This window comes from Camelus dromedarius, chromosome 15 (assembly GCF_036321535.1).
Source record: "Camelus dromedarius isolate mCamDro1 chromosome 15, mCamDro1.pat, whole genome shotgun sequence".
In the NCBI taxonomy this organism is placed as follows: domain Eukaryota; kingdom Metazoa; phylum Chordata; class Mammalia; order Artiodactyla; family Camelidae; genus Camelus; species Camelus dromedarius.
Genome location: NC_087450.1, coordinates 24,028,961 through 24,055,548, shown reverse-complemented (window position 1 = coordinate 24,055,548; position 26,588 = coordinate 24,028,961). Strand labels below are relative to the sequence as shown.

General features: G+C 32.3%; 1 protein-coding gene across 9 annotated transcripts in view; it reads right to left on the bottom strand.

The window, feature by feature from the left end:
- CCDC88A (coiled-coil domain containing 88A) overlaps positions 1–26,588 on the bottom strand; it is a 105,392-nt gene that overhangs the window by 25,677 nt on the left and 53,127 nt on the right. For 7 of the 9 annotated variants that reach the window (XM_031467046.2, XM_031467048.2, XM_031467049.2 and 4 more), the window contains 10 exons: positions 25,929–26,073; positions 23,318–23,502; positions 17,777–17,914; positions 15,356–16,426; positions 13,830–13,957; positions 10,275–10,416; positions 7,155–7,319; positions 3,397–3,558; positions 2,160–2,437; positions 1,793–1,936 (listed from right to left, as the gene is read on the bottom strand). In XM_031467046.2, the coding sequence (XP_031322906.1) occupies positions 1,793–1,936; positions 2,160–2,437; positions 3,397–3,558; positions 7,155–7,319; positions 10,275–10,416; positions 13,830–13,957; positions 15,356–16,426; positions 17,777–17,914; positions 23,318–23,502; positions 25,929–26,073 (2,558 nt within the window). The remainder of the gene's footprint in view (positions 1–1,792; positions 1,937–2,159; positions 2,438–3,396; positions 3,559–7,154; positions 7,320–10,274; positions 10,417–13,829; positions 13,958–15,355; positions 16,427–17,776; positions 17,915–23,317; positions 23,503–25,928; positions 26,074–26,588) is intronic. The other 2 variants (XM_031467047.2, XM_010989748.3) reach the window with 1 other exon arrangement.

The following is a 26,588-nucleotide window of genomic DNA, read 5'->3' as shown; positions in this document are numbered from 1 at the left end:
CTTTTGCCCAGTACGGGATTTTCTCAGAACATCCAATAATTTACTTCAACTCACTTGACAAAGAATTTGAATCAATTTACAAGAATTATAAGTAATAAAATAAACATTCTAAAAATCAAGACTTGGTGAAAAACAATAAAATGGCAAGATCAAAACAAACAGTAAATGCTCCATAAATAGGTTGAATCTAGGAATGAATACATGCCTGAATTTAACAGTTGGTCAAACCTCACTGACACATACAGACAGCAACATAGTATATCAATACCGATGGAGATCAAAGATTTTCCTACTGATGCTTCATGGGGTGTGGGATATAGAGATATAATAATGTTCTCAATAGCATCTCAACGGCAAATACTAAAATCAGCTCTTTAGGAGAGTTTTTTACACCGTCCCTCAAAGCTGAGAACATTAACACCAACACACAATTCAGTGAACATAACTCTAAAGAGGCAAGACAACCTTGCTCATGTAAGAAACTTTCTTGGTTTGGCATTATCTAAGATTAAAACTTAGGCTATCTAGAGGAATGGATATTGCTTGTTTGACAAGTTTTCATAAATAGCTTTTATTTGTGAAAGAGCTCTTTCAGGTTTTACTTAAAAGTCTTTACTTCCCTTAGAACACTGGCACGAATGCATAAAAGCTGGGCAAGAACACCTTAGAGAGACAGAAAATACTCTACTCAGGACCATTCTTCCCTTCCAAGTCTACATAATCTTCTGGTTCAAGTTCACCATGTTCAATTTCTTCTTAACATTTGGGCCAAGTTTTTTCTCTGAAGACTCCTCAGTAATGTATACAATTAGATTTCTGGAAGATCTACTCAAGTTCCCAATGTCCAAATTTGGTTTGAATCCCAGCAGCGGAAAAAGGTTAGGTTCAAGATGGGAATTCCACAGTAAATGCATCTGGCAATGTTATGTATGTAATAAAAACCCTGTCCTGTAACTATCCTATAACTTGTCACAATTTGGTCTTCTATTATTTATACTGCACAAATACAACCTCTTTGATCCTAGCCTGCTGTTGAGACTGTTAAAGTTCAAATCGCTCAGCACAGAATTTCTAGTTGTAACAATTACTGTATTAAAAACTATTGAGCATACAAATGAAAATGGCTCTAGAAGCTTAGGGAGGTTTTTGGGGGAAGGAAAAGAAATAGATGTTTAATTCTAAAAACGGAACGTATCATATTCATAATAGGACAAATACTCAATGAATGATCCCCATTTAAATTTTGTGTGCTGTCTTTCAGCACTTCAGCTATGGCAATGTAAATGCAATACAAATGTTTTTAGGCTGTTTACATTTTTCAAAGGTTTCTAAAAATTTTTTGAAAATATATCCTCATGAAGTAGGCTGATTACCAGTTAGTAAGTTTTGATCTTTCCAAGGCTTCAAATTTTAAAAAGTTACCCTATAGCAATATGAGACCATTAATACCTAAGTCAAAAATAAAAGTATAAATCAATCAGCTAGGAAATCATGAGACTGTTCACTTGTAGCAACTTCAAAAGACTAACAACGTACACAAATTTTGTTATATAAAGTGACTTAAAAACTTAATTAGTTGAATAAATCAAGAGAGAAACAACAAGAGAAAACAGGACATTCAGGTTTTTGTCTGAGTGATTCTATAACTAGCTACATGATTTTGCTGGGTAATTTACTTACAGGTTTGGGGTCTTTTCAAAAAATTCTAAGTTATGAATGGTACCACAAAGGGGCAATATACACTTTGGATATAATGAATAATATAAAACTAAAATATATAAATATTTATTACCTATCATTTTCACCACAAAGTTTCTTGTATTCGGCAGCCACAGTCTCATGGTTTTTGTTTTTAAGCAGCATTTTTTCCTGTTCTACTTTCAGCGTTTTTTCCAAATCTTCCAATTGTCCTTTCTGTTTTAGTAACTGATTGTAACTGGAAAAAAAAAAAGTTATGTATTTGGTTTATATTTCCTTAGAAAAAAAAATTTTAGAAATAAAGGAAATGGGAGTCATTTATTAAGTAATCACATAAAACATGTTAATTCATATAAACTTCCTACATAAACTATCTCAGATCTGTTCATACATAAAATTTATTATATTACCCAAATAAAACTGGTTTTAAATTAATAACATAAGAAAAGATAATAAATTACCGGTCCTCAAGGTCTTTATGTTCCACTTCAAGATTTTTGTGAGCAGACTTTAGAGTTCCATGTTTAGCAATGAGAGACTCATACTCTGAAGCCTGCCGTTCATGTAAAAGTTCTAGCTTTTCATGATCTTTGATCAGAGAGTCATAGAGAGATTTCAGGTCTTCTCGCTCTTTGATTACAGATTCATTTTCATTTTCTAAGGAAGACTGCTGGATTAGGAGTTGTGCATTCTGGTTCATAAGTGAGGTACTCTGGGAATTAAGGGTGGAATTTTCAACCTGTAAGAATGTATATTGTATTAGACATAAGAAAAATAGCTTATATTGTTCTTTCTTTTAAAATAAAAGATGTTAACTTTAGCAAGTGCTAAATAAATCACAGCAGATATATTCATATTATACAAAGAATATCTGAATTTTTAGCATCCTAAAGAATAAGGCTACCATTAATTTTTTATTTTTGGTAGGTGTTATATACACCTCATAATACATATATTATGAGACATACACAGTGTAAGATATATATCATATATATGTTTTGGGTTGAATTATTTTAAATGAAGATGATTAGCAACAACTCCATAAAAGGTACAGAACTGAAAATGCCAGTTTATAATTTCCTAGAAGTTTAGAGTTGATAGAACTAAAAAATTACTTGTGAAATTCAATTGGAAATTTTCTCGAGTCTAAATTAAATTAGTATTTGCTTTATTGTTTGGAAAAGAACTATAGAGAGAACTTTTAGCATCAGAGAGGCAACTTCTTTTCCCAGCTTTTTAAAGAGGTTTCAGAGTTGCACTTTCTCCTACCTGACTATTCTATCTGAAAAGACACTGGCAGTGTTAAGTGTAAGATGGCTCCTTTGAACTAAGGACAAGTCTAAAGACAAAACTCTCACGCTGCGCTGTTTTCCAATAACTGATGGGTATCTTGCAATCATGGTCTTAAAACAAGAGTTTCTAACTGATTAATTATAATCAACTTGTTGAACTGGCAATAAAGTAAATATAACTAAAATTATCTTTATTTTTTCATTTGTTGAAGGAATTTATTAATTTAGAGGCTCTGACTTTTAAAAAACACTGATATCTGAAAATTTGGCATAGCAGCTTCTTAAACTAATTGTTAAATTCACTCACTAAGCAACAATGTTACCATGTCTAGTCATCCTTATTTTGATAGCATAACAGCATAATTCAAGAGTTTGGTTGCATAACCTCATAATATTACATTTCTACCTGAAGCTTGGCATTCTGTGTTTGAAGAGTAGTATTCTGCTCTTGTAACGACACTGTCTGCCTCTGAAGTGCAAGAATTTGAGCCTGCAAATTATTGTTCTGGGTCTCAAGTTGCTTCAGCTGAGTTTTCAATGCTTGCTTCTCTGCTTGCAGTGTAGCATTCTTAATAAATAAAACACATATTAAAAACAAAAGCAGTATCAAATATATTTCTGTTTAACAGATACCAGAATGTTGTACAAGTATTTATTACCATATATTACCATTATAATCCAAAAATATACCAACAATCTTAAAAGAGAAAAGACAAAACATTTCCCCCCCATCCCAAATTGTAAAAAGATATTTAACCTAAGGAAAAGAAAGTAATATTACTAAAACCTTAATTTACTAACGTGCCTCTGTCCTGTCTGCTCTATAATGTCTGAAAAATAACATATCCATTCTAAATGTATTTGACACAAAAAACTAGAATGGGATTGTCAACTGTATGGTTTTTATGCTGTTCAAGTGTCCAGAGGGCATGGGGCTATGTGTCTAGCCAATGCAGTGTACATTTTCTAACTGCCCAAAGGCAATATACATATATGTAGGTATGTACATGTGATGTAGGTGTATATATACATATTATATGTGTGGTGGTCCCAGGAGTAGCAGCAAAACTAAATATTAAGTATTTTATAGACACAAATATTTGGAAGAGAAGCAGGAACAATCTAACCATCTGTTTAAAAAATTCAGTCCATAATAGACATAACAGATGTTACATATTTTCTTTAGTGATTTTTTTCATGGTATAAAACACTGACTAAAACTTTATTCCATCTATAGGACTTCTGGAGAAAATCCAAAAAAAACACATTATTTTCAATTTTTCCAGTATACATGGCCACATTTCAATTGTATAGTTAAACAGTTGAATTACTATGCAAATTATAGATCATTACATTTAATGTGACAGATATTAAAATGTTTGTTATGGATATTACATTTTCAGGATTATTTCTAAATAACATTTCATAAAAAATTTAGCATCAAAAAGTATAAAGGAAGAACCCCCTAGAAAACCAAAATAAAACTTCAATATACAATAAGGCCAGAATTTATATATAGTTGCAATATGCAAAAAAAGTTACAACTGAACCACAACAGATCACTTTTATCATATCTACATTATGGGACAAAGACAACATTCACTTTATAGGCTTTTAAGTTATATATACTACATGTCACTGTATAAAAGGCAAGTCATGATTCAACCTATATTTTATACCATAAAATCAAAGCTGAGGAAGAAAAACGCTTTAAAATAAGTACTGATAGTGTATTACTTGCCTTTTGATCATTTGATCAAATACAAAGGATTAAAGAAATTACATGCAAAAATAATTATGGACTACTGAGGTATTTATATACCATCTTGACACACCAAAGAGGTGAACCATTTTTCACTTACATATGTTAAGCACTATTATAGTTCAGCTCTTTAGTAAACAGAATGTACAAACTCTAATGATGAGTCTGGGTATCTTCAGGAATAAGATAAGTTCCTATAGTCTATAATGAATAGAAGAGACAACTGAGAGTAGAAAGGGTATCTCAGAGCAGGAAATAGTTTACAATTGAAAAATATGAGGTTAGCAAATATATTTACTGGCAAATGCACAAAAATTACCAGCCTAATGTAGGGTAGCCATCTTTATAAACCCATTATCTAAAATAGCTAAAATATGAGAACCAAGCAATTTTTTCTCCCCCATAGAACTTCATACAGAAATTAATGAGAAAAGAGATTTATCTTAAACAACTTTATATGCCAATTCTTCTGAAATGTAATTATTAATCCAAAGGATTGAAATATATACATACGTGTGTATATATACATATATACGTGTGTGTGTGTATATATGTATGTATGTGTATGTGTATATATATATAAATATATATTGCGAATAACTAAACACAGGTATTCATATATGGCTGATAAATATATAAAAAGATGAAAAACAGCTAACAATTTAAAATATACAAATTAAAACACTTTCTCCTATCATTTTAATAAAAATTAAAAGGCTGGTCATACCCAATGTTAATCAGCAAAAATAGGTACTCTAATTAGTGGGACTGAAGATTGATGTTTCTTTGAAAGGCTAATATAATGATATCAACTAAAATTAAACACACACACAGAAATATGTATATATGGAAACCCTTTGGCCTATCAGTTCTACTGTCAGCAATTTACTACCTTATGGACACGTTATATATGGATTTTCACTGCAGCAAAATCTGAACATAAATTTCCACTGATTTAAGATTTATTTAAATAAATCATGGTTAACATGCACACTATGGAATAATATGTGGTCATCAAACAAAACTACATAGATCTGTATCTGCTAAAATAGATCTCTAAGATAATATAATTGAAAAATGTAATTAAGATCCCACAAGTGTGAATCTGTAAAAGAAATACATTTCTACACACAGATAAATCACAAACATTTTCTGGAAAAATAAACTGTTTACAGTGATTATTTTTGGCTAAGAAAGCAGGAATCCGTAGTGTAGGAGATTAATTTCTGGCTTCATGGCTTAAAGTTTTCAATTAATATTAACTTAAAATACAATAATAACAATCACAACTATTTTACTTGTTACCACGTAAGTTCCTTAAGCTCATTCATCTTTGAAGGATAAATGGTTGCTGAATTCATTTGAAAATCGTCTACTGTCAAATATTTACTAAACTCATTCAGCAAACATTTATTAAGTACCTGCTATCTACCAAGCATTGTTCTACATACTGAAGGCATAGTGCTGTAAACAAAAGACAAGCTACTTGCTTCCAAGGAGCTTGTTTTCAGTAGACAATAAATAAATGAATAAATAATTTTTCCAGTGAAAGAAGCTATGAAGAAACTAAACAAGGCAGTGGTGTGATGGTGAATGGTTTAGTTTGGGGACAGCTACTTTACCGAGAGAAGAGGTCAGGAAAGACCTCTTGCAGGAGTTATGTAACATGAGATTTGAATGCTAAGGGAGGCCAGCCACGTGTTCCAGGTAGGGGAAGCAAACAGAAAGGCCCTGAGATAGGGGCAAACACAAAAGACCACTATGACCAGAATTAATTTACTTATTATATGCCAGGCTCTGTTCCATGTTTTCCCGATATTAACAGATAATAATAACCCCAGATTAATAAACATGGTGTGTAGAAGAGTAATATGGCATAAGGTCAGAGATAGAGACAGGGAAATGTCAAGAAGGACCTCATGGATACAGTAAAGAGTCTGGATTTTATTCTAAATGAAATGGGGAGCCACTGAAGTTTTTAAGTAGGAAAGTAATGTGAATTGAGTTATGTTTTAAAAATTTACTCTAGGTTACTGCATTGAGAATGGGTCAGATTGGGTCAGGAGTGAAAGGGGGCAGACCAGTTAGGAGGATACTCTAAATAGTCCAGATGAAAGACGATGGTAACTTAAGAGTGGCAGCAGCAGAAATGGGGAGAAGTAGACGAGTGTGGGTTATATTTACAAGATAGGGCTGACAAAGCTTGCTGTTGGACTTACACAAGGGTGATAAAGAAACGCATATTAAATTATTAGTTTTTCGTCTTTTTACATATTATAAAATAAATCAGTTAAAGTATGAAATGATCAAAGCTATAAAACCAGATCAGATACATTTTCTGAGTTTTATAAACTCAATGATCCTTTACTTCTAAAAAGCCTTATTCCTACTAAAATACTTACATTTCTTTCTACTTCAATTAATCTGTCTTTAACTTTAAGAAGCTCTCTAGTAGTTTCTTGACTTTCTCGCTCCCATTTGTTATCTTCACCAGAAGTTGGAGGAGAACTCTGTACCATCCTTTCCTCATCTTGTCTCTGTTTAAGAGCTTCATAATTTTTTTTCACCTAAAATTTTATTTAAAATATTTTAATGGGGAGAAAAATTACCTCCAAGGTTATATTTATCACAATTAATTAGACTCTACAATGGTCTGATGAATGTGAGAGACACTTTATTTTAAAATGTGATAAACAATATGTACAATTATCATTGCTATCATGATCACACTTTATGCTTTATAAAATGCAAATCTTCTCCTTTAGAAACATTAAATATGCTCCCCTTATGTGCCATATTCCTACAATATATTTTGTAATTACAGATCCTATTGTTTATGATGAAAATGCCACTGAAGACTAGATTAACTGGACATAGACAAGTTGCTAAATACTAGCAACTGTTTTTAGAGCTATCTATAGCTGATACAGAATTTTCAAAGATTCCCATGTAAAGAACAAATAAAGACTTGACACATGTAATAATTCCTCTTAAAAAGACACCTAAAGTTGAGGAAGTATCTATATATGTCTTGTCTTCTAGGAAGGATATGTTGCCCAGAATGATCTATATTAATAAATAAATGACTTCTTTTTTCAAATCTTGATCCATATATAATTACTTTAATTCATTTTATGAACAGTGATCCAAAGATGTATCTTAGCCAGGGTTTCTGGTGTGATTACAACCAAATCCTACTTTAAGTGAGTCAACTCAAAACTAACAACTTGGTCATCATCCTACATTAGCAGATTTTACTGATTAACTTAACTGCTCTCTTCAATTTAAATGGATTATTATTATACTTACCTCAAATTGCTAGTTTATCCTAGGAAACAATTATCATAAATTTCTAAATTAACTCCAAACTTTCTATTAAGGCAGGAAAAAAATGCTCAAAATAATTCAGTGTCTAATGCAACCTCAACAAAGCTTATGGCTCAACCTTTGCTACTACTGAATTAGAAAATAATGATGTGAGACTAAAGAAAAAAGATGCCACGACAGAATGTAATTTAAAGCTTGGCAAGTGATCTAATAGCTGTTCTGGGATTCTGATTTTCCATTTTTAATTTTCAACACCCTAATAAAACAGACAAGTGACGTTATTTCCAGTCTCCTATTTTATATTAATTTCCCACAGGATCTTTTTTCTAGGCTTATAAAGATTATAAACATATGTCACTATTAAGAAGGGGAGCTGAGACTAAAACTCAAAACTTCTCATGTTAGCCCATTGTTCTCACAACTAAGTTTCAAAAATGGTTCCTTTACCTTATGTATCATTAATCAGAATCTTTTAGACTTGAAATACACATATTATCAACCCATACTCAAAACCCATTGACTTTCTGGCTTAGTAGCTTCATGAAGTTGACTTTATTTGCACCATAGTGATACTGCTTAATAGGGCAAACATTTTTACTTTATTTTTTGGACAATTCTTTATGTTAACTAAGCAAAGTTCTAGAATTTCTTCTCTAACAAAGTATGTTCCATGTTTATGTCTGAGACAAACAGCAGCAGTGATGGTATGGGCAAATGGAAAACAAAACCTTTTCCCCTTTCTGCATGAAAACTACATCTTGGGGTAGCTGTTTCTCTGGAAACCCGATAAAACTGGAATGTTCTATGTTGCCAGGCAAGATTGCTTATGGGAAAAAAGACCCTTGATTGGTAAATTACAGTTGTACTGGGAGAACTATAAATATCTAGTAGGAAGTTCTATCTTTGAACTTCTCTGAGTACAGCAACTCTTTAATCTTTTTCTTTTTTTTTTTTTTTTTTTGGTGGGGGAAGTATTTATTTATTTTAAATAAATTATTTATATTAAACAAACAAACAAATAATGGAGGTACTGGGGATTGAACCTAGGACTTTGTGCATGCTAAGCATGTGCTCTATCACTGAGCTATACCCTCCCCCCTCTTAAATCTTAAGATCTTAAGATTGTGAAGATCTTAAATCCATGCCTTTGGAGTGGTTGCAAGAGATGATGACTGTTGTGGAACATGAAGCCTCAAAGCCAGGGCAGCTCCCCAACATACTCAATGTGAATTTTGTCTTCTTGCACCTGAACTGTCATCTGGTGAGAGGATGACTCTCAGACAATTATGTGAAGAGGAACACCTGATAGTGACCTACTATATTACATAAATATCAACTTATATTTTCTATAGTGTTCCTAATCAAATGGTTCTAAACGTGGCCCTTAGTAAATCTGTTAGTCTGAATGTTTGACTATAAAACCACTCTGGGTGTAACTACAGAGATGCTAAAAGGAAGAATAAATCATAACACGATTCTACCAATCTACTAAACACTAACCCTATGGAATGGGCAATCCCCTTCAATTTTAATTTATTCATGTGGGGGAAAAAGACAGCTGCCCCTACTTCACATACTTCATTGAATAATTCCAAATATCACAAGAAAACAGACCTAGAAAAGACCTCAAATTTATGAGACTGAGTGCTTTCTTACACCACACATACTATTTCCCTTGACTTGTATCCTCACATCCGTATCTTTGCCTATCAAACTTTTGCCTGGATTCTCAATAGGAAAAGAGTGTCAGTGAAGTGTAAGTACCACACTGACAGCTTTTCCCAATGAAATATGCCTGCCTCTTTCCCATCCCATGCTCACAATTCTGTTATGTCCCTAACTGCATGGGGGACAATCACACATGAAATAGGATAGAATAAATTATAGTGCATAGACAAAATAGTTTGTTATAGACTCTCTGACAAAAATCTGTTTAATACTCTCAAATTTAAGAAACAGGAAGAAATAGACAAATTATTAATAAAATTACATTGCCTTTTGGGGGGGTACTTTGATTGACTGATTGATTGATTTAATGGAGGTACTGGGGATTGAACCCAGGACCTCATGCATGCTAAGCACGCACTCTACCACTGAGCTATACCCTTCCCCACATACTGCCTTTTTATTTTCTACTTTACACTTTTCTGTCCAAACAGTTAACAACTGAAATGCTTTCCAAGGAAGTTACTTACTGTTTTAAGCTCCTGGCGCAATTGCTGGTTATAGTTTGTTGATTCTTCCAGTCGAGCTTCTAATGCAGCAATCTTTTCTTCTTTTATTTCAAGGGACTTTTTTAGAGTGGATTCTAACTTTGATTCCAAAAGTTTGTACCTACTATCCAAGTATTAAAATAATTAGTTCATTACTGAAGGTCATAAAATTCTTTTTAAGGATAGTTTATGACCACAGACTCTGGTAGTATAAATAGATCTTATAAGATAGTCTTTCAAATTAAATTATCCTTCTCTTACTGCCCACTTCCCCTTTTAAACTATTCCTGGTAATGAGCAAAAAACTCACTGAGTAAAAGAGAGGTCCAGATTACAGTCTAGGTTGTCAAAAGCAAAAATTAATATTCAAAAAAGGCATCTAGAAGATCTGAGTCTCAAAATATTCCTCTTAGTTGTATAATAAGAATCTACAGAAAGAGGAAGTGGATAGATTTATCATATTATTAAGTATTTGTCTATGATATTAATGTGTAACATTTTTATACAAACATATATGAATAGTTAAGACTTAAAATTCACTGAAAACTTTGTTTTCAGGGTACAGAGTACTTGCAGAATATTAAAAAAGAGAATGATATACTAAAGACACAAATATACACAACGGGAAGAGGAAGACAGATTTGAGTGTCAGTATTTGTCATCTTTTTGAAGGGTAGGCTCATGAATATTTATATTAGTCTTAATTTTTTTTTTAACAAAAAAGATAGTTCATGAACACAGTTTTTGAGGATGAATCATAAACTAGGACTTATGGATTAATCTATTTCTTATACCTGAGAACCCCGATGACTAAACCAAATAAAAACCTGAAGTATATATATGAGAAATTTTATCATATTCTGCCTTTTACTGTAATTAACTTATATGTATCTATTTTTTCTTTTTCAGTTTTATTAGGTAGAATTATTACAGTTCAACTGCACATACACATTGTATTTCATGTAAATACATACAGTATACTGCACTTTTTTTCAGTTTATATATATGTACTGATTATTGTTTCTAAGAACAGATTAGAGCTTTAGCTTTTTAAACTTACATAGTTATCAAAGGAATAAAGCCAACTACAAAATAAGAATCAACAGAATGCAATAATCCAATCATAAAGGACAGTCAAATGTGCATACACATACTCCATGTATCTATTTTTTTGTTCAACCAGATTTTAAGTTCATTGAGAACAGAGAACAAATCTCACTCATTCTGGTAACAGCTTGAGTCAACAAGCAATTTTAAAGCATTTAATGAGTGTGACTTTGGATATATTAAATTTGTGATGCTTGAGTTCTGGACTGTCCAAATACAGATGTCCAGTAAGCAGAGAATAATATGGACATCAGGTGAGGTGATGGATGGGAATGATCAGCATTCAGAATAAGTGGATAAGAAGCCTAAGAACATAACCCTAGGAAACTATATTGACAGAGAAGACACAGGAAAAGAGCTGTTAAAAGAGAAAAACAAGAGTGATCACATAGTACTGTTTGCAACTCCACCACTAAATTTACTTTTTTGATTTTATTAACACATTCAATTCCATAACTAGACTATATAGTCCTTGATGGCAAGAATAAATATCTTAATAATATAATATTTTCAAAGGGGGTTAGAGGGAATAAAATCAACTGGAAAGATGAAGAGGTCAGACTAACAAAGGAATTAGGGATACCATCTGAGATTAGAGGTAAAGACAGATGCAGATATACATAATTCCAAGATGGAGGGGATGGAATGTTAAATAAATTTATGTCTATGAACTTACTTTCTTTGTGATGCTAAGGCTAACTTACTGGCTGAGAAAGAAGCAGGTTTAGTGTCTTAAGACACTTCTTTTCCTGATCCCCAGATTCGATCATAGTTATTAACTATTCTCAATTCCTTTTCCTGAAAGTTTTAGTTCAATATACACACCCTTATCTCTATGTCTAATGCTTTCATTATAAAATGAAAATGCGCCAACTAATGAACGCACTTATATTTTGTCCAGACTATTACAATAACTTCCTAACTCATCTCCATGCCTCCAAATTTGCCCTTTTCTAATATATATTTAATATTACTCAGAATTGCTCAACACACGTTTGTGCTTTATTTGCATAGAATGCCCTTCCCCATTTCTACCTTGCAAATTTCTGTCATTCTTCAAGGTTCAGTTGAAACATTATCATTTATTTGATGCTGATGATCAGCAGATAATGAAAGCTTAATTGACACTGACTAACTGCATGAAGTAAGGCTTGGGAAGCGGTGCCACAATGTGAAGGGCCCCTCTAGAGATGGGCTAATAAATTTAAAACAGGGACAGTTAAGGCAGCTACATGGTTTACTTTTTTTTGCTCTACTTTTTAAATGTCTTACACATGGCAGGCAAAAACTCTGAATAAAGCAGTGGTATATATTTAGTATCTATATCAAAAGATAGTCAACTAAATTGGCCCTTAACTGTATGTCTAACTCAAAAAATATTTTCTCGTGAAATATCTGTATAGTAATTCAGCTAAGATTATTTGAATTGACTGCTAGAAAAAAATGCCTCAAATTACTTCTATTTGTTATTATACAACTAACCTTTAAAGGTATCAATGTATTCTATTAACTTTGAATATTTTCAAAATTACAAAAATAAATCCCATATAATCAGCATCAATTTTCCTATATTCATTTATTTTATACAGAATAAGACACTTGCTAGAACATTAATATGGGTAGATGACAAAATATAAATTATATAACTACAAAAATTCCACTGAATTAAAGTCTAATCTATATAAAACAATATTAACAATACACACTTCTATTCTAGCTGTAACTAGTGGCCAGCTAGATGCTAAGCTAACTACATGAAAATCCAATTAACTGTTTGATAGACTATAGAGAACAAAAATCCTCTTTAAGTATGTACTGAACACTCTCAAATTCAAGTGTGTATAAGTTAATTTTTTACTGTTTGTCAAGCCTAGTTTTTCACATTATTTTTATATCTTAATGGCTTCTCAGTGTATTTTCCTTTGTTTCAAACATTTCCTCCATTTCTCTTTAAGTTCACATTTTGGCACACAAAATAAATGGAGAATTGAGGCATGTAAACACATCATTCAAATAAAGAATAATTTGCTTAAATTGACTGTGTATTTCATGACACAGGACTTTGTTGGTAATGTCTCATTCTACTTTCACAGGCAATGACAGCCTCTGATCTTCTGTTACCTGGGAGACATCCTGTTTTCCTATTATGTAATGGTATTTATATAAAACCATTTTGGTTTTTTCCCCTTATATCAATGTTAGATAGTTTGTATTTGATTTTTAATTTTTTTTCTTATAGAACTTTCTCTAAGGTTAGAAAAGAACCAGAAACGGGGTGAAATACATAAACGTATCCTGTAGCTAGAATAGGAAAGAATCAATGTTTCAGCAAAATAACAACAATAATTTCAACTGTTTATTCTCAAATAGACTCACACCTCATCTTAGCCAAAAGGCCAAGAAGCAGTATCAAATAGACATAATACTCACCTGTCGTCGGTACTCTGCTCATCGTGTAAGAGTCGCTCTTTATTTAACCCTATCTTCTCAAGCTCATGAGTTAATTTTTCAAGATCATTATTCATTTGTTGAGTCTTCAACTTTTCACTCACCAAATCCTTATTTTAAAAGTAATACAAAACTCACATAAGTGTTCTGAACATAAACATTTAAGGAATTCAACCAAAATTCCAACTACCACCATCATCCAGAAACACACTTATTCAAAACAGGAAAGATAGAAATGCTGTTGCTGAGCTTTTCCTTCACTGATAAAAAAGAACAGTTAAACAACAAAATTATAACCTAGCTCAAAAAGTATTGTTTTCCTTCCTTTATCTTGCTAAAGCTTCTTTTTAACTTTTTAATGTTAAAAACTGAAAGGAGAAACTCATGCTTTTGAATACACACACCTTAGGTCTGAAAACTGTGGGTAAAACACGCATTCATTAACTTTTTAATAATGAACTAGAACCTTAGTGCATATTCCTTTTATGAATATATTTTGGATACAACACCCTTCTCCCACCACAAGCACTCCTCTCCCAGTGGAAGAGGCCTAAGACATTGACCTGAATAACTAGGGGGAATTCTTAGAGGTTCAGGAACAAGGAACCAATTGCTCATGTCTGTTAAGACTATAGAAGAGAAAGAAAAAAAAGTGAAAAGATAATAATGGTCCCCTCTCAATGCCTCTTTAGTGGAAAGGCAGATTTCCCAAAGTGAGTTTCTGTCATAATGATAAGCTACTTTTAAACTGAACTAAAAGTTATTATATATAGTATAGCATAGGAATAGCAAAAAAGAGCCAAGCATGTGATCTTCTGAGCTACACCAGTCATGTTTCACAAGACCTAGTGTCAATCTACTCCAGTGAATTTAAGAATTCTTCTTGACGCACAGATCCAACCAAATACCAATTATTCGATGTTGACCTTTAAATTCAACCGGATTTGCATTCCTAGCTTAGCAGTCAAAATTCATGAGGCTCTGAAGTCTGAAAGATCAGGATTTGAATCCAGGAATCCAAATCTACAATTGTGATCCTGAGTAAACTACTTAATGTCTCTGAAACTCAGTTTTCTAATCTAATGGAGATGATGATCATAAAGGATTGGTTATAAAAATTATATAAATATACATAAATACCACTTATGAAGCCCTTGGCACAGTACTTGGCACATAGTTAGTACTGAGTAACTAGTTGCTATCATGCTTATTATACTTACATTCAGTAAGTTTTGATGAAATATTTTAATACTATTTTGAAATAAAAGTATAAAGTTACAATGTAACAAGTCAGATACCACATGGAAACCTTATTACTACAATTTCTTAAAAAATTCAATTTACATTTACTCCTTATTTTAACAAAAGTAGGGAACTAGGAAACTGTTTCTAGTTTCAATTTTCTACTTTGACCCATAAATAGATAATGCAAATTACTGCAATAAAATTTAAAGAAGCCTTGAGTTAAAAACGTAAAAAATATTTGTTTGAAATTTAACTATATTTACCTCTCTTAAAGTAACCAAAGTTTTTATATCAATAGTTGCTCTTTTCACAAGCTCCTTATTTTCTTTCTCTAATTCTTTCAGACGAATGCAGGATTCTTTATAAATACCAATCTCTTTGGAAAGGGTTTTGTTTTCTTTTTCCAAATTTCCAATTTTCACATTATTTTCTTCTAATGTGGTATCTTTTATTTCTGCTTGTTGTCGGAGTCTTTTATTTTCCTTCTCCAGTTGTTTCTTATCCTTTTCTAGTTGAGAAGTCTCTTGCTCTAATGATTTATTTTCTTTTTCTAGCTGTTCTAGTCTTTTGCTAGATATTTTTAACTCTTCCAGATTTTTTTGCAACGTTTGGTTTTCCATCTCTAAGTCTTGTAGTTCACTTTCCAATTGCTGAATTTTTTTATTGCTGTTTTCTAGAGCTTTCTGTAGTCTCTGATTTTCTGTATCCAAACCCTGGTAGCTAACTTCTAAGCGCTCTGTTTTCTTGAAAGATGCTTTCATGAGCTCTAACCCTTTCTTAAGTTGTTCTTTTTCACTTTCCAATTCTTTATTTTCTAATTGTAGCTGCGCCATTTTCATGCTTGCACACTTCAAAGATTCCACATTCCTTCGTAGTTCTAAGTTTTCCTCATCAAGCTGGGAATTCTCTTTTTCTAGGGATTCTAACTGAAAAGTAAGGTTTTTAAAGCTATCCAATGTTTTTTTAAACTTCCTATTTTCTCTTTCTAGCTCTGAATTTTCTTGTTCTAAGGCTTCAATTTTTTCACAAGTAATTTTTAAATTGGTTATCTTTTTCTGTAACAATTCATTTTCTTTTTCAAGATGATGCAACTCATTTTCAAGTTCTTCTGCTCGTTCTCCTTTTTCTTTGTAATGTTCTAATTCTTTTCTAATTTGTCTTTTTTCAAATTCAGTCTTGCTTAGCTTACTACTTGTTTCTTTGATAGACTCATGGAGAATTTTATTTTCTTTTTCAATGTCTTTCACCCTTGCTTCAGCACTTATCTGGGAGCGCTGCCTTAAGGAGGACACAGTTTGATTCAGATGTTCATTTTCCTGTTCCAATATTTTAATCTAAAAAAAAGAAAGGAGAAACTTTAAAACTTGACTGAGCATAAGTAAATATTTAAAATTACATAGTTTCTCCCTTCCAAAAGCTAACAGGAAAATCAAAGCATAAAAAGGTAGTCAAATTGTCTATCTTAATTTTAATTTTCACAAATGTGTACTGTGAGATCACTCTGTACATGTACTGCCAGGTCATTAAAGTTCCTATCTTTAGGGAGTTCATAATGTAAAGGAATGATAAGATGATTAAGAGAGATATATTTAATACTAATCAAAATGATCTTCAGGCTATTTACGGTTACATGTTTCAAATTCAAAGATGAGTACAGGTGAAACATAATAGACACATTATCTTCTATGTTTTTGTGTGTGTGTGTGTGTGTGTGTGTGTGTGTTTAAATGGAGGTGCTGGGAATTGAACCCAAGACCTCCTGCATGCTAAGCATGTGCTCTACCACTGAGCTGTACCCACCGCCCCTCTTCTTGAAGATATAAAGCTTTTACTTTTATTCAAAAAATTTTGCTATGTATATACACAGTGAATACTCAGTAAATATTTGCTGTGTTATAAGAGTATATACATTGCTGTGTATTTGTGTGAATACATTCCACAAAAGAATTCTAATTTAACAATATCAAAGTAACAAAATCCCCAGTACATTTTAAAACTAATACATCCAATTTATAGCATGGCCTACTGTAATGGTTCTCGAAAAATTTAGTGTGTTAAACAATCCCCTGAGAACCATGCTTAGCTCTAGAATTTTTGTTCTGTAGATCCACGGAAATCTGCATTTTTATAGGTGGCCTGAGAACTATACCTAGATAGTATAAAACAAATCACTTTACTTCTAAAAAAGTAGAAATTTTAAAACAGCCAGCCACTTAATCTATTTAGTTCTCAGTTTCCTCAAGCATAAAATGAGAATGACCAATAAACACCTGAAAGCAAGTAGGAAAATACCCAAGATGGTTGCTGCCACCACCTGTCCCTCTTTAGTGAGGTCAGAGTGTAGCTGTATTTCACCCCAACTTCATTCAGGGACTTTAAAATCTGCAGCTCGAATCCACAGACACTTGAGAGCAATTTAAACACAGGTACCACAAAATTTTATACCAGATAATTATTAAGGACACAGGCAACTTAGAAACTTATAGGTTTTCCCTTCAACTTTTTGTTTCTAACCTGTTTTACATAGGATAGAAAATGAGGAAACACCATTTTACTTTAAAATCTAAAAAATTCTAAAATATTTCCACTTAATGTTATTATGAACATTTTGTTATCTTAACTACAGAATAACTTTTGTTAATAAATTTTAAAAATATGTTGCTTATAATAGGAAAGTTATGAACCTGTCTCTCTGAATTTTCTCTAAGTGTTTCAATTGTTTTCTCAAGCTGAGCTTTCTCCTTCATTAGATCCTTGCTTAAATTCTGACAATTCTGAAGACTTTGCTTTTCTTGAATAATCTCATTTTCAAGAATTTCAACCTGGAGAAAATGAAATCACAAAAACAATGTATCATTTAAATATTGCCCAACAGTGGGAACATGTAAAAACAAAAGCTAATCATTGAATAAAGGAAAAAATAGTTTTAACACCCAAATGGTGAAATTTAAGAATTTCAATGAAAATATCAAGTCATATTCCAAGCTAATTTTAGCAGCTATATAAAACACACAGACGTGACTATCTTTCTTATCCTCTGCATCTTTGAGGGCAAATTCTACTTCTAATCACAAACACAAATCTAACTGAATACATACACACATGCCATATGAAGAATGTACAAATCTTATTGAAAACTCTCTTGGCTTAAATAGATTTGTAAAGTAAAATTTTAATTATCATCAAGGAATTTCATTGCACAAAAAGGAAAAAATGAGAAATGGTGGTGAAAAGTTTAATGAGGAAACAAGAAGAGACCTGGATTAAAAAGAAGAGAGAAAAAGGAAACTACTAGAGAAAAAAGGTCTGAACAAAACTTGAGCAAATATTTATATTCTAGATTTAAATTTATTGTGAATTATACATTTCAAAGATACAATAAAGTAAGCTATTATTAAGTATGAAAAAGCAAATTCAACTTCGAAATATGCCAAACTATTGATTTCCCCATTATTATAAAACATTATTAAACCAGGTAATAAAAAAAAAAAGAAGACTTAGGCATATAAAATATTCCACTTCAAGTTTAAATATTACTTAAATCCTTATATCAATAGTAAGGAAGTCTAAGAATGTTAATAGTCTTTCATAAAGCAAGTTGAATTTTTCTATTTTAACATCAGTGGAAGATAACCACACATGGAAATCAATCTTTCAGTAATATCTCAAAAGCATCAAGTCATAAACCTTATCTAATAATTCAATCAACATTAACTTACATGACCAGGAACCTTTAAGCTATTAACAACTAAATTGGTTGTCTCATTACTGACTGAAATATATGGATAGCAGATTATTTAATTAAATCGTTTGCTGTTTTACTCAATGAAATTCAAGTGAAACATTCAGTTTATAAAAGGCATATGATGAATTGGTGAAAACTCGCTAGAATCTCTAAGAATTTACTAATTAGACTTAAAAGCTAATTTAAAAATCAAATTATAATTGCCAGATCCAATTACACCGAAAACCAAAATAAAACTGTTCCAAGTTCTAAATGGCCATTCCTATTTTAACATTATATTTATTATGAAATGCTTAGTAAGTTTATTTGGTTAATGGATTAAAAATGATGCAAGAAGGTTTTAAAAGAGTAAAAATCTTGCAAGAAAATCAAGGAGTCTATTCACATTAAGGCAGTGGTTCTCAAGGCACGGCTCTAAAACAGCAGGTTAAGTATCACCTAGGAACTTTCAGAAATGAGATTTCTTAGCCCCCCCGCCCAGACCTACTAAATTAGAAACTCTGGGCATGGGGCTCAGCAATATGTATTTTAGCAAGTCTTGAAGGTGATTCTGATGCAATACCTGTTCAAAACTACTGGTCTAAAAATTAGGGATATTTTACAACCGAGTCCAGAAACACAGAATCTATCAAAAGAAAAACTAGACATGGCTGACTATATATATAAATAAAAACTAATTCATAAGGACATATGTACAAAAATATTTTTTACAGTATTGTTTACAGTGACCAAGAACTGGAAACAAAAGTGAAAGCACATTTGGGGGAGTATATGTGATGGGAAGTGTTCATGATAAATACATCATGTATGTTTCTATATGATTTCTATTTATGTGTGTGTGTGTATGTGTATGTATGCAGAAAGATATGCAAAAATAAATTACCTGGACTAACTGCCCCACAATTGGAATACAGAATACCTCAGAGATATTATGCAAGTCTGGGTCCAGACCACCGCAATAAAGTGAGTATCACAATCAAACAAGTCACATGAATTTTTGGGTTTCCCAGTGCATGTAAAAGCTATGTTTACATTACACTATAGTCTATTAAGTACGCAATAATGGCACTACACTTAAAAACATCAATTGCACACCTAATTAAAAATACTTTATTGCTAAAAAATGCTCTCATCTGAGCTTTCAACAGCTCAATCTTTTTGCTGGTGGAGGGTCCTGTCTCAGTGTTGATGTTTGCTGACCAGGGTGGTGGTTGCTGAAGGCTGGGCTGGCTATGGCAATTTCTTAAAATAAAACAATAAGGTTTGCTGCATCAATTGACTCTTCTTTTCATGAACAATCTCTATGTAGCATGGAATGCTGCTTAACGGCATTTTACCTACAGCAGAACTTCTTTCAAAACTATAGTCAATCTTCTCAAACCTGATTGCTGCTTTACAAACTAAATTTATTTAATACTCTAAATCCTTCGTAGTCATTTCAACAATCCTCACATCATCTTCCCCAGGAGTAAAGTGCATTTCAAAAATCCTCTTTTTCACTCATCCATAAGAAAAAATTCCTCATTGATTAATTTTTTATCATGAGATTGCAGCAATTCAGTCACATCTTCAGGCTCCACTTCTAATTCTGATTCTCTGGCTGCTTCCATCAAATCTGCAGTTACTTTACTCCACTGGAATCTTGAACCCCTCCAAGTCGCCTCTGAGGGTTGGAATCAACATCTTCCAAACTCCTGTTAACGTTGGTATTTTGACATGTTCCCATGAATCACGAATGTTCCTAATTGCATCTAAATGGTGAATTCTTTCTAGAAGATTTTCAATTGACTTTGCCCAGATCCCTCAGAGGAATCACTATCTATGGTAGCTAGAAGCCTTACAAAAATGTATTTCCTAAAGAACAAGATTTGAAAGTTGAAATTACTCCTTGATCCATGGTGTGCAGAATGGATCTTGTGTTAGCGGACATGAAAACATTAATCTCACCATACATCTCCACCAGAGTTCTTGGGTGACCAGGTGTACTGTCAATGAGTGGAAATATTTTTGAAAGGAATCTTTTTTTTCCTGAGGAATAGGTCACAACAATGGGCTTAAAATATTCGGTTAACCATGCTGTAAACAGATGTTCAGTCATCCGTGCTTTGTTGTTTCATTAGTTTGGTCATCCAGACTTTGTTGTTTTATTAGTAAGGCACAAGAAGAGTAGATTTAGCATAATTCTTGAGGGCTCTATGATTTTCAGAATGGTAAATGAGCATGGGTTTCGACTTCAAGTCACCAGCTGTGTTAGCTCCTAAGAAGAGAGTCACTCTGTTCTTTGGAGCTTCAAACCTAGGTACAGATTTATCCTCTGTAGCTATGAAAGTCCTACATGGTATCTTCTTCCAAGAGAAGGCTGTTCCATCTACATTGAAAATCTATTGTTTAGTTTTGCACCATTCATTAATTATCGTAGCTAGATCTTCTGGATAACTTGCCACAGCTTCAACATTAGCACTTGCTGCCTCATCTTGCTCTGGACTAGACTTTGGTTTAAGGAAATATTGTGGCTGAGAAGTCTTCTATGCAGACCACTAAAACTTTCTCCATATCAGCAATAATGCTGTTTCACTTTCTTATCACTCATGCATTTAATGGAGTAGCACTTTTAATTCTCTTCAAGAACTTTTCCTTTGCATTCATATCTTGGCTCACTATTTGGTTACAAGAGGCCTAGCTTTCAGCTTATCTCAGCTTTCAACATGCCTTCCTCACTAAGCTTGATCATTTCTAGGTTTTGATTTAAAGTGAGACATGTGACCCTTCTTTTCACTTGAACACACAGAGGCCATTGTAGGGTTATTCACTGGCCTAATGTCAATATTGCTGTGTCTGAGGGAATAGGGAGGTTCAAGGAGAAGGAGAGAGACAGGAGAATCATCAATTGGTGGAGTCATCAAAACACACACACCATTTATCAATTAAGTTAACTGTCTTATATGGGTGTAGTCTGTGGCACCCCAAAAAATTTATAATAATAACATCAAAGATCATTGACCACAGATCACCATAACAAGTAAAAATGTAAGAGCTTGAAATACTGTGAGAATTACCAAAATGTGACACAGAGACACGAAGTAAAGCAAATATTGTTAGAAAAATGGTGCTGATGGACTTGTTTGAAGCAGGGTTCCCACAAACCTTCAAGTTGTAAAAAATGCAATATCTGTGAAGTGCAATAAAGTGAAATGAAATAAAATAAAAAATGCTTATATTTATGTTCAATCAAGGTCTAATTAAAATTCAGATTTCATAATGTCTAAGTTGTGGTCTCTAAATACAATTTCTTACTAAAAGGAACAAGGGCATTTTAAAGAAATGGCTGTTTCCAGGTTTGAGGCAGAAAATGTTTAAGAGGAACCTAGAACACTTTGTCATGGCAGAAAGCAAAGAAGCTCTCCAGGAGTTCTAAGGTCATGTTAAAAGGATTCAGGAAGCAACTTAAAGAGTTGGGACAGTAAGAAATAAATACAGTGCATTGAAATGCTTCAAATATTTTTAAACCCATGAGTTCATAGTGATACTAAAACAAACAAACTCACTCATTAATTGTCTCAGGAGGATTTGAGAGAACCAATTCACTACTAGGAAACTGGTAAGTAAAGGTAAAGAATCAAACATTCCTCCTACTTTACCCCTAAGAGTTGTTTCTCAGAGTAACTAAGGTGATTGTTTTTTTTAAACCAATAGTTTTTAAAACAAAGTTTTTCCTATAGAAATACTCTAGCTATCAAATTAAGAAGGGATGATATAATAGCAGGATTTTTTAAACTCTGATTAAAGAAAGGATCTAAGCAAATGAATTTCCATGACAACTAACATCACAGAAAGAGAGACAACCAGACATGTGCCTCCTGATTGAAATATACTGCTTACGAGTATTCTTACTAAAAACTCAACTTGAACCTGATTAAGCCTACAGATAAAACAAGTCATACAGAGGACAAAGGAACTGCTAAGGACTCATTAAGCAAAATCTAGATTGTGGGAAAACTATTAGACAAACAAACTGTTTTCTTCAACACATCAACTGATCGAATGTGTTGCTCTTATTTGGATTCAAAATCGAACAAAATGTGAAAAAAAAATCGTAACAGATTTGGAGAAATTGAAATGCTGACCAAAAACTATTAATTTTTTAAGTGTGATAATATCACTGTTCTTTTTTTTTCAATTCCTTACTTTTTAAAGATTTATACTGAGATATTCTGTAGTACCATGTCTACGGTTTACTTCAAAATCATCTAGTGTTTGTGGGGAGAGTAGGCAGAGGTAGAAATAAGGCTGACTATAAGTCAATAATTGTTGAAGTTGAATAAGTGTAAGTGTTTATTCACTTTACATTTATATATGTTTGAAATTTTCCATAAGTTAAAATAATATTAAAAACTAGCAAGTAAGTGTTCTACCTCAGTGCTATTCTTTTATACTCTTACATATATTTTTAACATTACATTAAACATTAATTTTTATTTACCCTTTTACTTAGTCTTTGATTTTCTTTTTCAATTTTCAGGATTTTGGAAGTGCTGCCCTCTGTAGAATCCATAGTACTCCGAAGCTCCTCTACAGTTTTTGTCAAACTCTGATTTTCCATCTCCAGCTTCAATAACCTACTTGATGTCAGTTCATTCACCTCATGGCCCAAGGATTTTTGTGGTGCTATAACAGAGAAAAATACATCATTGGTAAACCTATGTTTACTCTTCATTATTTAAAATATTTAGTGTAAATACATCACCTGATCCTTAACCTTATAAAAAAATTATGAAGTTATACAAGGTAGGCACTATGAAAAAAATAATGGAGAGATAAAATACAGGTAAATCTTAAATTTGTAATGTATCTATAAGCATTCTATTGAAAAAAATGTACAAAATTTAGACAGAAGCGACTAGAATTTCAGTTCAGTTATGAGAAGTTAACTACTTGACAATGCCCAAGCCACTTTAATCTCAATGAATCTTAGGTTACTTGAACAAAAGGGAAGTAAACAGAAGTACAGGAGGGTGTTTCTAGGTCTGTCTACTTTTGTGTATGTTTGAAATTCTCCATCATAAAAAGCAAAGACACACATACACACACACAACATACATCCCCACAAGCGTGCATTCTTTGAAACATTAGGTAGAGTAAAATATTCCCTAGACTTTAAGTAAAGAAAGCCTCAATTCTTATTCCATGCTTTTGTTCTAGTCAGTACATTGCTACTCTTTTATTAAAAGCTGGTATACTAGATAGTCATTGACTTTTTAAATTCCATTAGCTGTCCAAGTCTTTTATAGTAAAACTCTATTTCATGATTTGAGGTCAAGCATTTCAGTCAAATAAGATTAGGCTACAAGACATGATATACCTTAGGAAAATTTTCAATACTATGTGCTATAAAGAAGCTTCAGGTCAAATTACAAAGAATTAAAAAGAATGCTTACAACACATTTTTAACATGGGAAATGTCTAGTTATAATCTTAACTGAAAAAAGGAAACATAATTGTATATACATATTTATCTGACGATACCTAAAATATCTGTGTATGTGTAGAAAAATTTTAGAAGCAAATTTTGTGAAATGTAAAAATGAGTCAAAAATTATTAGTCACTTTTATTTCTTCTTTATATTTTTCTACATTTTTTAAATTTTCTAGAAAGAAAATCCCTTGTATAGTTAAAAAAAAAAAAAAACAACCCTCAAAATACACCACACCGAAATGAATATTCTGGTCTATGATCCCAGCTGAGATCTACTGCAAAACAACTGTGACATGATGATGATGATGATGATGGTAAGAATAGTAAAAACCACTCAAATGTTTACCATTTACCAGGCACTATTCTAAGGAGCTTCATAAGTATTAACAAATCCAATCCACACAACCAACCTACAAGGTAGTACTTAATATCCTTGTCTCCACTTAACAGATGAGAAAACTCTTAATACTGTAATTTTAACTACTTTAGTAGTAGAAAACATTCAAGTTTGAATTGTTTCCTTTGTAACACAACTCATGTGGAATACAATTAAAAAGGTCCCACAAATATTTTAACACAGCTCAGCAAGTTCAGTGACTGAATATCTTTATTTGTTATGTAGTCAATTTACATGGGGTCCCAGAATTTGGAGTTAGGTTCTCAAGTGTAAAATTAGGAAAAGACTAACAGTAATAAATACGATGAGTCATCTGAAGAAGTTAATTATTCCATAAACACCAGACTATAAGCTCTTTCAGACCTTATGTTTACTTGACCACCATATCCTCAGGGCCTGGTATAATATTTTACACATGGTAGGTGCTTATATCTTCTGAAGGAAGAAAAATAGGTAGAATAATCTTAGTACTGGGTAACTGAGGAATTAGAGAACCATTCTAATTCAAATAAATGTGACCTGGGTATAATTTCAATAAAGTATATCAGTACTAGCAAACTCAAAGCTTCAACCCAAAAAAACACATTGTATGTATGTGCCCAGCTGTAATACAGTGGACAAGCTAATGTAGAGACTAGGGAAAAAGAGCCAAAAGTAAAAAACTGATCTGGGGTCTTTCATTACCTCCAGGGTACAACTGGGCTGGAGTTGTTGGTAAGTATAATCCTAATGGAGATTACATATATTGATAAAAGTAGTCGTGAAGATCCTTAACTCACTTTTTTTGGGCTACATATTCACTGAAGAATATTCCTAATACATTGACTTTCTATTTAGGTTTGCCTATACAGAAAGAACATAACAAGCTGACCTGATCATACAACTTTCTTGTTCTGTTTAGTAGACGACTATATTTTTCAAAATAAACTAATAAACTGGTATCCCAGTTTCTTGTGATAGTAACATAAAATAGTGCCTAAACAGCTGATTAAATCTGTTACTACATTCATAAAGTTGATTTGTAAGACATGCAAAGGACCAGACCCAGGAATGTGGAAATTAACATATTACTCTGTGAAATCCTATCTAGGGAGATGTTTGGCCTTCTGAGACATCTCCAGCCAGGGAAAATAAAGAACAGCAATAAAATATCCAGAAATGTAAGCATAAATACAACTTCATTTATTCATTCATCCATTTAAATAAAACTATTAATAATACCTTCAGAAAGTTCACTAGTTCTGGATATTTGTTCCAGCTCCCAGCCAAGATGTAATGATTCGTCCATACTTTGTTTCTGTGCCATTTCCAAAGTCATATTTTCTTCCATTAATTCTTCAATCTTTTTTCTATCCATATCACGTTCCTTTTTTATTGCCAGGGAGTAGGGAGAGAAAAGAAAGCCAAGAAACAGTACAATCTCAAGTAATATTTTATTACTTGTAACTTTCATTTAGCAGAAACTGAGTAATAAGATGATAAATTGTGAGTTCCTTAAAATTTTCACAGTTTAAAGTTAATAATCAGTTATAATTATTACTATTGGTCACTAAACTGATTCGGTGTCAGACATCCTTTTAAAATGATCTTTGGGGACACTGAAAACTGCTCCTCATAGTTATTATATTGTTTTAGTGATGTAACAAATGATCTGACCTAATGCTAAATTTTAGCAAATAGCTGTATTTCTGTATTTTAAAAGAAATGTTTACACAATAGTTTATTAGGTTTTCTGAAAAGTTGAAGTCAAAATTAATAAATACCGCTCCGTAACAAAAGCAGAAATTTTTACTTCTCCTGAATTTATATAAAATGGGAGGAATCTAATTTATTTAGCTATCTCTTCTCTGTTAAAGCCTTAAGGATACTAGCCATTCTTGT